The sequence below is a fragment of the Alosa pseudoharengus genome, unplaced genomic scaffold (assembly GCF_046254945.1).
Source record: "Alosa pseudoharengus isolate Yale_2024_CS ecotype anadromous, Long Island Sound unplaced genomic scaffold, YU_APseudo_1.1 YU_APseudo_1.1_scf_23, whole genome shotgun sequence".
NCBI lineage: Eukaryota > Metazoa > Chordata > Actinopteri > Clupeiformes > Clupeidae > Alosa > Alosa pseudoharengus.
The window spans coordinates 14,928,725-14,940,574 of NW_027468685.1; the positions used below are offsets into that span (position 1 = coordinate 14,928,725).

General features: G+C 42.6%; 1 protein-coding gene across 1 annotated transcript in view; it reads right to left on the reverse strand.

The window, feature by feature from the left end:
* LOC143140685 (tenascin-like) overlaps nucleotides 1–11,850 on the reverse strand; it is a 37,320-nt gene that overhangs the window by 8,105 nt on the left and 17,365 nt on the right. The window contains exons 5-9 of the mRNA XM_076301730.1: nucleotides 10,327–10,480; nucleotides 8,080–8,349; nucleotides 2,392–2,514; nucleotides 1,370–1,513; nucleotides 276–395 (exon numbers count right to left, since the gene is read on the reverse strand). Of these exons, the coding sequence (XP_076157845.1) occupies nucleotides 276–395; nucleotides 1,370–1,513; nucleotides 2,392–2,514; nucleotides 8,080–8,349; nucleotides 10,327–10,480 (811 nt within the window). The remainder of the gene's footprint in view (nucleotides 1–275; nucleotides 396–1,369; nucleotides 1,514–2,391; nucleotides 2,515–8,079; nucleotides 8,350–10,326; nucleotides 10,481–11,850) is intronic.

The following is an 11,850-nucleotide window of genomic DNA, read 5'->3' on the forward strand; positions in this document are numbered from 1 at the left end:
ATGAGAAGAGAAACCTTGTAGAATTCATCACCCCTAAACCAACATATCCTCAAACTGATGCAAATCGCAGAGGTCCATGAGAGAGTGGGAGAGAGGGGAGAGAGAGAAAGACAGAGAGAAAGAGAGAGACAGAGGAGGGGGAGTGAACGAGAGCAGAGAGGAAGAGAGAGGGGGTTATAGCCTTGGCACGCAGAGCAGGGTCCGACGGCACACTTAGCGCTCCCTCGAGATGTTTTCCGATTTGTGGATGTCCGCCACCAGCGCTCGGCTCTCACCTTTCTCTGAGCCGTACACAATGACGTAGTTGTCTATGGCTGCCAGCGCCGGTCTCCACAGCAACAGGGCCCTGGAGTCCGTGATGTTAATGGCATGGAGGTCTGTGGGAGGGTCTGGCACTGTCAGAGAGTTGTGAGGACCACATTTGGAGGGGTGGGCAGGAGAAAAAGAAACATATACACCGATGATTAATATATTGTTTTATTGTATGTGTGTGTGTGTGTGTGTGTGTTTTGTTTTGTTTTGACAACACTAAAAACACACACTGCCTTTTGGAAAGCCCACCAATAAAGCTTGTTGGGCACAAAAGATGCACAAGAGACAAATACATGGATATATATATATATATATATATATATATATATATAGAGAGAGAGAGAGAGAGAGAGAGATAGAGAGAGAGAGAGAGAGAGAAAGAATGAACAAGAAAGGGAGAGCGTGAGAGGATGAGAGAGCAGGGAGGAGTGTCATCATGGTGAGCAACACACCAGCATGAAAATCTGTCAATATGTTTTGGCCTCTAAGGAGGAGCGGAACACGAGCCAAAACAAAGCAGTTTGAAATTGGAATTGAAAGGGGACCCGGGGGGGGAGGGGCCCTTTGAGAAAATATAAAAATGCTACAAACTTTTCCAGACCCTGCACCTGCTAAACCAATTATGCGTGCAGAGGACCTGCTATAAAAGGCTTCAAAAAAGAGAAAATCTACATGAAAGCGAAAGAAAAGAACATGCCTTCAACATTATGAACAAAATAACACATGGTTGGATTTTTTAAATCCTCACATAAAAGTATAAAAAATTAGCAAGGGCATGAAGGAAAGGCATGATATGGGGAAACCCTACAAATCAACAAATCGACCTATCAATCCCTTTTTCAATATCAGATGAACCACCTCTAAGGATTAATTGAAAGGTGGTGTCACTAAATCAAACACATTTATCACACAAGCATGCACATGCACACACACGCACACGCACACGCACACGCACATGCACACACACACACACGCACACACACACACACACCTCTATATTGCAAAACAAACAAAATATTCTTTGAAACAAACAAAAGCGGAAGCTACATAAACTTACGTGTGTGGACAGTGTCTTTGAGTGGGTCACTCTCATCCAGATTTTGCAGAGAGATGATGCTGACCTCATAGGATGACCCTGGTGTAAGCTGAGAGAGATCTACAGTCGTGTCTGCTGCACCCACTGACACTGACACTGGTTCACCTGATGGAGAAATCAAGGTAGTTGATACAGCTTTACTTAATGGCATATTGGTAGTATTACATATTACATTTTAGCACACTGTTCCTTCTTCTGAACAGTTTCTAATTGATATACTATTGAACCCAGATTGAACTTGAGCACCATGAAAAACAACCAATGTTTCTCCTTTAGATAGATAGACAGATAGATAGATAGATAGATAGATAGATATTTTATTGAAATTCAAGAAAAAACATATTTAGCCAATAAAGAAGGGATCATGACCATCTGTATGTGAACCTAAATCATAGACACAACACAGACTGGAGCTCTGTTACTGGCTCTTCCATCTCATCCATCATTTTCATAAATTGAGACACTCTGTGAGATACAGAGAAATTATGCATACCACCTTAAAAAAAAACACCAAATGTAGAGTCCAAAACACACAAATCTATACTGCATGGTATGTTTAAGGGCTGCTCTGCTACATTAGGGACCCTTCAATCTTTCAGGGCTACTCCACCCCCGTCTATTGCAATCTTGGAAACCATTAGCCCTTTCTCCTGGCACATGCATGTACTGCAAAAAAGATTAGCATTCAACATAACCCAGTGAAGTCATCTAGTTGCTTTGAGTTTGAGTTAAGTTCTAGTGTCAAGTTAAGTTATATCAATGTGTAATGTCAGGTGCTTTACACATTGAATTATGTGAAAATGTAGTGTCAAGCTAAGTTATATCAGTTTGGTGTCAAGGTGATTAGACATAAAGTTGACACTCTATGTTTACGTAACTTAACTTAGTCAAAGCAACAAGGCGATTTGATTGGACCACTTAGTGTGTGGTGATTTTTATTTTATTAGAGTGTGTGTGGTGTGGTAGTGAGTGCTGGATCTTACCCTCGCGCGTGTGAGTGTACGTAACCTTAAAGCCAGTCACGGGGCTCCGTGGTTTGGTCCAGGACACCGACACAGTGGTGTCCGTGATGTCAGTGAACAGGAGGTTACTCGGGGGCTCGGGACCTGTGCAAAGACGGCAGGAGAGCGGATGCGTAACAGACAGATGTTAGATTCATAAAGACAAAACAAAAAGAGTCATTTCACAGTGAGACATTTCACAGACAAGACTTTCCTACTCTGAAGCTTTCACAGCTCTACACAGATAGACAAGCTATGTGTGTTTACATACAGATACAGTATAAATGAATTTACAGTAAAAAATACCTGTCTTTTGGTTTTCACCTTCCCTTTTGTTTTTAACCTGGTCATGGTTAAGATTAGTGCACATATGAGTACATGTGTATATATGTGCAAACCAGACATATATACAGTATACACAGCACAGCATATACAAGGAACCAGACATGTATCACATCTCACGGTGATGAACACAAAAGAGTATTTCACACACAGAGGACACACAAGGTACACAGAGGATGGGGATTAGGTGTTGAACTGGCCTTTTGATCCTGGAATAAAGAAATATGGAGGAAAAGAAACATGGAGGGAGGTCGAGGAAATGATGATAAAAAATAATATGTGAGAAACAAATTTTAAGAGTGGCTTTTTGAGTTGTGGAAAAAAGTGATGTAATAAGAGGCTAATGTAGGATACAAGCAAGAAATGAGACGGGGTGTTGGGTCGGAATAATAAAACAAAGCCTTGGGGGTTTCTGAGGGAAGACAAAATGTAAATAAACCTAAAATAGTGAAGAAGGCATTCAATTTATTAAAAAAAAACATTCAATGTGAGCACATTTTCTTCAGGTTTAGTTGATAGGGATTCAAGGTTACGAAAGGACCTTTTTTGGCCAACCATGGTCTTACCCTGGTGAATGATGTGGGTAGCCAGTGAAGATGGCTGAACGTAAGGTTACCCTGATAGAGAGAAGATCAGACCAGCTTAGAATGAGTCAGTGAGTTAACGAGAGCCCCGTAGAAAGTTTCATGAATACAGAAATATTAGTGTGGGTATTCACAACATCTACAAATGATTTTAATCACAAATAAACAGACAGACACAAAAAGCGATGACATTTCTGATGTGTCACTGGATTTTTGTAGCGGTGATTAAAACATTAAAGCCTGATTTTTGTTTTTGTTTTTTGCCACAGATTCCTTTTCCACATTGACGACAGACAGGTGAGCTTCGCACAAAACAAGATGAAAAACAGGATGAACATGAGTTATTATTTGGTCACATGTTGCTGCTGACATTTGATTACACGGATTATTCTGTGAATTTCAATTAAAGCTTTGGTCAAACCCATGCAGGGTACCATTGCTTTAATTAAATGGAGCATGAAGCAACAAATGTTAAGCTTAGCATGATTATGTACAGCAAATTAATACTCAGAGGAGCTTTTTCAATAATTCACTAAGGTGCCATGAAGTATGTGTATAATATCTAAGCATAGCACCGTCAGAAAGAGCATGTAACTATGTTAAGTCTAGCCAATAATACAGTGAGATAGCTTGAAGACACTGAAATAGCGTCTGTATATTGAACAGCTTCTGAGCTCAACAAGACAAATTATAGCTCATTGTGTGCAGTGTACTTGGCTGTATTTAACTTTGATTTACGCCATTATTATGTTAAGTGAAGGTACAAGCAGACTGTGTTGTAATGATGTGTACCTGTGTTTATAGTAACACTGTGCGTTTTCGAGCGAACTCCTGGACCCGTGCCGAACACAGAGAGGACATATTGGGTCTGTGGTTGGAGGCCCTTGAACAAGAATGACCGCGCCGACCCAGGCAAAACTTTGGTGAATGTGTCGTTAGGGGAAGCTTTAGGTGATGGCCCTGTTATGTCAGTGGAGGTTGCTGGACCCTCTGAATCACCCTCCTCTCCCTCCTCCTGTCTCTCCCTCACCCCCTCAGCCATTCGATTGTCTGGGTCTTCTCCTTTGGTGGGCCTCTTTTGAGTGACAACAAAATTTTTGAACATACCATCCGGTGCACCCCATCTTAGGGTAACTGAATGGGTGGATTCTTTCTGGACACCGATATGACTCAGTTGCTCCCCCTCTTGCCCATCAGTGGTACTGCCTTGAGTTGTGTCAGGTGACTTTGGTATTGGCTGAGCTGGGACTGTGGTGTCCGTGGTTTCGGCACTGTCAGTCTTTCCAAGAGGACGCTTCATTGGCTTGTGACCCGGTGGTAGTTGGACAACTGTGTTGTCTTTCCTTTTGTTCGTGACACCTGGCTTTGGTTTAGTGCTAGTCATTTTGAAGTCATCAGGTTGGGTATGTCCGTTAATTACATTTACATCCTCTGTGTCAGTCAGAGTTTCCTCAGTTGGTTTTACACTGTCTGGAAGGGCAGTATTTTCAGCATGTGGTACAGCTACTCTGTGACTGGTCGGAGGAGGTGTAGTTTTTGTACTAGCAAGGGATACTGTTGGTGGTCGAAACGCTGTGCTGTTACGCCTTCTCCAGGTAACTCCAGGCTTTAGTTTGGTTTTAACCCCCCCATTCCCGCCATTGAAGCCAGGACGTTTAGGTGGCGTTTTTCCTGGGGGGTACCTCATTCGGTCTGCCTTCGGTTTCTCAGTACTGCTGGCTGGGACATCCTCAGATGAAAATGGGCTGCCGGTACTGGTTTCCTCCTTGTCATGACCATTAACCTCCTTGTCGTGACCATTCTCTCCATCATCAGGATGTGATGTCATAGGGTGACCAAGTTGAGGAGGAGCTGTGGAGATTGCGCTGTGGGGTAAAGCCGGACGCACTAGTTGTGGTCTTCCAGGTCTTGTGTCATTCCTTTTTCTGAAGATCACGCCAGGTCTTTGTTTAAGGTGAGCTCTGGTCTCAGTGGTCTCTCCACTGCCTGGCTGAACAGGGGGTCCTCCATTGGGGACGCCACCATTGGGGAGGCCACCATTGGGGAGGCCACCATTGGGGAGGCCGCCATTGGCGCCAGCGCCATTGGGGAAACGATGGGGGAAAGGCCTGCGTATTGGGCCTCTGGAAGGGGTCAGAGGGGGTCCAAAATGCGGCCTGGTTCTGTTTTGGAAAGGTCCGATGCCGGGCCGACGAGTGAATTTCCCTTTGGGGAAACCAGAAGGCTTGAGTGGCTTTGATCCTCCCGTGTCAGACTCCTCACTCCTCCCAGGCTCACTCTCTGAACTTGTGACGACAATCTCGGTCCTGGATGATTCCTCTGACGCGCTGCTAGAAGGAGAGTCATATTCAGAAGAGTCAACGGAATCGGAATATTCTGAAGATGGACTTTTTCCACTGCCCCCACTCTCGCTGGAATCAGGGAGCCGTTTTACAGCTGCATCCGATCCTCTGTCCGAGGGCTGAGAGGGAGTGGACGGTGTGGATAGCGTGAGGGGGAGCCCCAGAAGCTTAGTGATTGAGATGTGGTCATTGTCATTCTCAGCACTGGTCTTACTTGTCAAGGGCGTTTTAATGAAGTCTGCATTTGGGAGAAGTCCTGGTGAAACCTCAAACACAGAGATGTGTAAATCGATGCCTTGTTCCTCAGATGAAGTGTTTTTGTGGCCCCTGTTGTGCCTCTGCAGTTCTTTGACGAGCGCATCGATTTTTTCCTCGTCAGTGGCATGCGTCATGTTTTTGATGACTGGAACTTTCGCCTTGATTGTTCCATTCAAGTGACGGTGTCCTACAATGAGCTTTGAATGACATTTTTTTCCATTCGGGTGACCAGTGGTGTTTCCAGAGACTTCTGTGGCATGTGGTGCAGGAGCTGCTGTTTTATCAGTTGCAGATGTACCACGGCCAGGTTCCCCCTGAGACCTTTCATCCCTTGTGCCATCTGTCACGGTTGCTGATAGTGGCTCCCTGTCGCTGGTTGGGAGGTCAGGTTGAAAACTTGTCCATCTGGGTTTTCCTGGGTGTGCTCCCGGTTGCTTTGGTAGACCACCAGGGGGCACTCTCTTTGGCCCTGTACCTGGCCTCGTGGCATTGAAATGGGGGGGTCTTGGCATACCAGGCCGTCTGATTGTGCCATTTCTAACAGGTTTGGGTGGTAGCCTTTGTTTGTCGGTGTCTGTTGCTACGGGCCTGGGTTTGGTTTCCGTGGTGACCATGCTTAATGTTTCACCTGGTTCTGCTGAAGGGTGATTGGAAAGAAGGGTTAAAATATTCTCTCTCTCTCTCTCTCTCATTTGCTCAGTCATTCCCTCTCACTCACTCATACTGTAGTCTATTATTCTCCACAGTAAATCTCCAGAAACAATGTGGGAAATAATAAAGCCATTTAAAATATGAAAACTGAGGTTAAATATAAAGAATGATGTTGACAAAGATATGCCGACAGCCTCTATTTTCCAGCTTGCTTTCCACCTGTTTTAAACTGAGAGAAACTGTTTCATTTCCTGCTGAAAAACGGTGGAGTCATTAAACTGGACCAGCTGAAAAGATCGTCACAGGAGAAGTGGAATCTCATGTCCAGGAGTGCTGAAAAAAAAAGAAATCTTGGTCCCATTTGATATTAAGAGTCCTTCATATATTACATTTGTATTATATATATTTAGTTCAACGGCTTTAACAGCCGCTACTTTAACAGCTGCTACTGAATATAGAGTACTTAATAAATGATTATTAATTGATACATAAGAAGTTATTAATTAACTAATGGTGCATTTATTGATGCTTTATAGTACTTGTTTGCATCAAAGGACGCTTAATATAGAAATGGACTAAGATAATAACAGAGAGAGAGAAAGAGCAAAGGTAAGACAAAAAAGGGAAAGAAAAAAGTGATAGCACTGCCAATCACAAACAGCAAAAGTATTTCTGCACAAAGGCCAGTCCAGTCCTGAAAGGATTTAAAAGTTTATATTATTTTTTTTCTGTTTCTATTTGTCATCTTGGCTTTTCTCTATTTACATAGAGAAAAGATGAGACAATTCCTTCCAAAGATGGATAGTCCTATTGCTGTATATTCATTTTACTGATTTGACTTCTCTATTTCTTTATTTTCATTTCACCTCACATTTTCATTTTACCTGTTGTGTGGTGAGTAACGTATAACAAATTAAAAAGTAAGACAAATGTATACATTTTTTCTAGGCCTATCAATCAGTCTTATTACTAGTTCTGTGGCCAGCGCCAGCAGACAAGTCCAAGCAGACACATTTCTTTCCCAGTGCACCCCTGTCTATGAATAAGACTATGTAATGATGATTTGTCTAGAGAGGCAGTTAATAAAGATAAATTGAGTAAAGCCTCCAGAGAATCTTCCCATAATCTGTCATATTCCTCATAAATGTGTTGTGGTGCTGTGGTAAGGAAATATCTTGTCAACACTGGTTGTCAATGCCATTCACAGATCTGATAGATTTGTTCAGCAGACCTACAACTACCGTAGGAGACTTAAAGTCTCCAGAATATCTCCAAATGCCATGTCAGTCTGCTGCTATGCCTTGGTAGAAAAGGACACATACTGAGTTAACATCACTCCGCAATGGCATAGAACACAAAAACATCTACAGTATACTTAGTTAGAATCTCCAACATCTATTATAGATCACATAAACAGCCCATGTCTGTGATGGATCATGTCTGTGTGTTGTGCATCTTGTTTTCAGGATGATTCTGGAGAGTTCTGGACTCACCGGGAACGACCTGTATCGTGACTGGTGGACTCTGTTTTCCGTCCTTCTCTGCCACGAGAGTGACGTCGTAGGGCGTGCCCGCCACCAGGTCATCAATCTGAGCCGAGACGGAGGGCGGCAGGGCTTTCTTCTGCTTGCCCTGGTCTCCTCCATCACTGGGTACCACGCTCAAGTGATACCTGTCAATCTCCATCTGGGGTGGCTCCCATTGGATGATCGCAAATGTGGTGGATGTCTTCACCACTTCTAATTTGGTGGGAGCCGAGATCTCTACAAGGAAAAGTAACACACACACACACACACACACACACACACACATCTCTGTTTGAGTGATTGATTACAAAAAGTATGAAAATGTTATCAGATTAAGTATATATACTTTTTTGATCCCGTGAAGTAAATTTGGTCTCTGCATTTAACCCAATCGGTGAATTAGTGAAACACAAACAGCACACAGTGAAGTGAAGCACACACAAATTCCGGCGCAGTGAGCTGCCTGCTACAATGGCGGCGCTCGGGGAGCAGTGAGGGGTTAGGTGCCTTGCTCAAGGGCACTTCAGCCGCGGCCCACTGGTCGGGGCTCGAACCGGCAACCCTCCGGTTGCAAGTCCAGAGTGCTAACCAGTGGGCCACGGCTGCCCCATAAGATTATCAGATTATGTTTGAAATACTACTGCAGTTTTAAAGACTGTCACCATTTAGCTGCTTCAGTGATTAAACTGAGGATACAAAAGTGTTTTAATAACTCATTCCCAATATTAACTCTTACAGGAAGTCAGCACTCAACTGACAGAGCAATATAATATATAAAACTCAGAGAACACACAATACGTAATAAAAATGTACATAATGCACTAAACTGAGTGGATCAAGATAAAAGTGCTTGCATAAATAAATGAAAAATGTCTTTAGTCCATGTGCTTCAGTATGTGTGGGATGTGACCCAAGAACTAATGTGTACCAAGGAACAATCTAGCACTAACAACAAATTACGGATACATAAATCCTATTGCACTGCACTGTCCAAATAAACACTCAAACACTCAAATAAACATCCTGTATTAATCATATATATATATATATTTTAAAGAAATACATGATATAAACATGGCAAATCTACAATCTAAAATCAATAAAGCATTTCATTTAGAAACTTTTTGATATGTTATGTCAACAATTCCTGACAGAAGTTATCACCTGATAACTGATGGCCTTCTGGTCATGTTCTTGGAATACCCGTGAATAACGAGCACTATTATGTAAGCATGCTAGCCACTTCATTGAGATTCAGGGCCAGATGTACTAACGTTTCTGCGCCCACTTGAGGCGTATTTTCTTTGCAACGTGCACGTAAAAACATGTTGTGATAAGTACTAAAACTTTCCTGCTTGCTAGATGTGACTATTAAATCTGTCATAGCCTATGTGCACCGGTAGTTTGAGTAGAACTACTGCTCTTCGGTATTCATTATCTCCTTGCTTGTTGTCATCTCATTATATTGCATTATTTCATGATCGCTATAAGTTTGATTCCTTTTAATGTAGTCATCAGTTAACTTCATTCAATTGCGCTTGTGATTGAAGTATGCATTCAGTTGTGAAAGTTTGCAAATTGCAATAGGCGGCGGAGAAAGGCGCTGATTACCTGATGAGCTACAGGTATGATAAATAACACGTAAACTGAAGATCCACTGCGTTCACTTTCTGCAGTTTGACCATGGCGCTACGTTCGCAAATGTACATACATCTGGCCCTCAGTGTTATCACTTCATTTGAAACAGTCCTATCTTGCATTACTTGTTATCAATTAAAAGCAGAGTCATTTGCAAAAGGTTGCAAATTATGCTTGCAAGTCATGAACCGCTGCATGGTGTTGCCATCTGCTACGCAACGCAAATAAAGCAGATTTCCTAAGTTCTCTCCATCCCCTACTCTTGTAACTCTTTGTAAACGTCGAGTCTCAATGATTGTTTAACAGTTCAACACAACAACATACACAATTTGAACTGCTTTAACATGTGTGTGTGTGTGTGTGGTTGTGTGTGTGTGTGTGTGTGTGAGAGAGAGAGAAAGCGAGAGAGAGAGAGAGAGAGAGATGTGTGAGTGTGTGTGTTAACCTGTGTGCATATAGTGTGTGCGCCTGTATGTATATGTGTGTGTCTGTAAAAAATACTGTACACTCTCAATGTGCCAGTGTGTGTGCGAGTTTGTGAATATGTGTGTCTATATGTGTGTGTACACTTCTTACTCGTAGTGAACTCTGTAGTACTCTCTGTGCCAGGTTGGCCATCCTTCTCTCCTGTGATTGACACATGGTATTCCTGGCCAGGAGCCAATCCGGTCTGTGTGTAACTGGTGAGACGCCCACCCACTGATGAGGTGATCTTCTGATCCCCTTCTTTCTGCAAGAGGGAAGAAGATAGGTTTCAGTCAATTGAAGCCAAAAGCCCACTCAGATGACAAAATAGTCACAAACACTACAAATGTGTTGTTTAGTCTGTTACATGTCGTCCTGATAAAAAATATCCCCATTTTTTGGACGTTTTGGTGAAGGAAGTGTAGGCTAACGTAAGCAGACAGTGTTAATAAATACAGAGGTAAAACAAAACCATGTTCTGGGAAGACATTGGGGCACAGATTTCTCTCTAAGGATTACATAACCACAATGGCTAGTCACTAACCACAGTCTGTCATTTGCTATGGGCTGAACATCCTCACAAGATGTGAGTGCTTGTCTACTCTGTGAGATGAAAATGTGAAATGGCACATTTAATTTATTACCCGCCATGCCGTCACAGGACATCCGACACACACACCAGGGAACACACCAGTGCTAGGCCTTGACACTGACGGTGATGTTTATTAAGAGTGTAGTGTAACATCCCCGTACAAACAAACACACACACACACACACACACACACACACAAACCATCACAACAGGGGGTTACCTGACCTGACTTTCACAGGCTCTATGTTTATTAGGAGTGTAATGCGGAAGAACATTCTCTCTCTCTCTCTCTCTCTCTCTCTCTCTCTCAAACACACACACACACACAGAGACTTGTAATGGATGGTCTAGGCCTTGGGAGTTCACAAAGTTGGCCCTGTCCTCCCCTCAACCACCAGGCCACACAAGGTGAAGGAAACAAAAGAAAACCCATGTGTGTATTAAACACCTCCAACATATCGGCATGATATGAGTACTGTATATCAACGTGGTGGTCTCAACAATAGACTGCATTGTCGGTATAATTGGACTTTACTGTGGACTAGTGATTTCTTTACTATGGCGCTTACAAAAGTATTCTAAAAAAGATAGTTCCAGTCTTGTTTATGATTGGGTTAATTGCTTTTGAACCCAAATGCAGGCTAAAACACTCTGCAACCATTTGCATTGACCCGATTATATGTCTTAACTCAAACGAAACTTCAAGTTCAAAAAAATAAAAACCTTATAGGGATTTATTTGCACTCTGTCATTATCCCTTAGACTTTACTACTGCAGCATAAACTCTTAAAAAACTCCACCTCGAAACCATAAGATTCCAGCACATGACTGCATTTCTTGGGGAAGCCAGGCGTTTTAATAGGCAGTGTCAACAGCATTATGCTTTGCTTGTTATTGCTTAATTTCTGCATTGGAAATTTCATTACGCAAACATTTTATCACCACCGTAAATGCAGTCTCACTTCAGTGAGTTCAAATTAGGTTTCCAGCTGTTTCTTTTGCAGGCATTCTCTATCCACATTATTTATTTATGCGCCAACTTG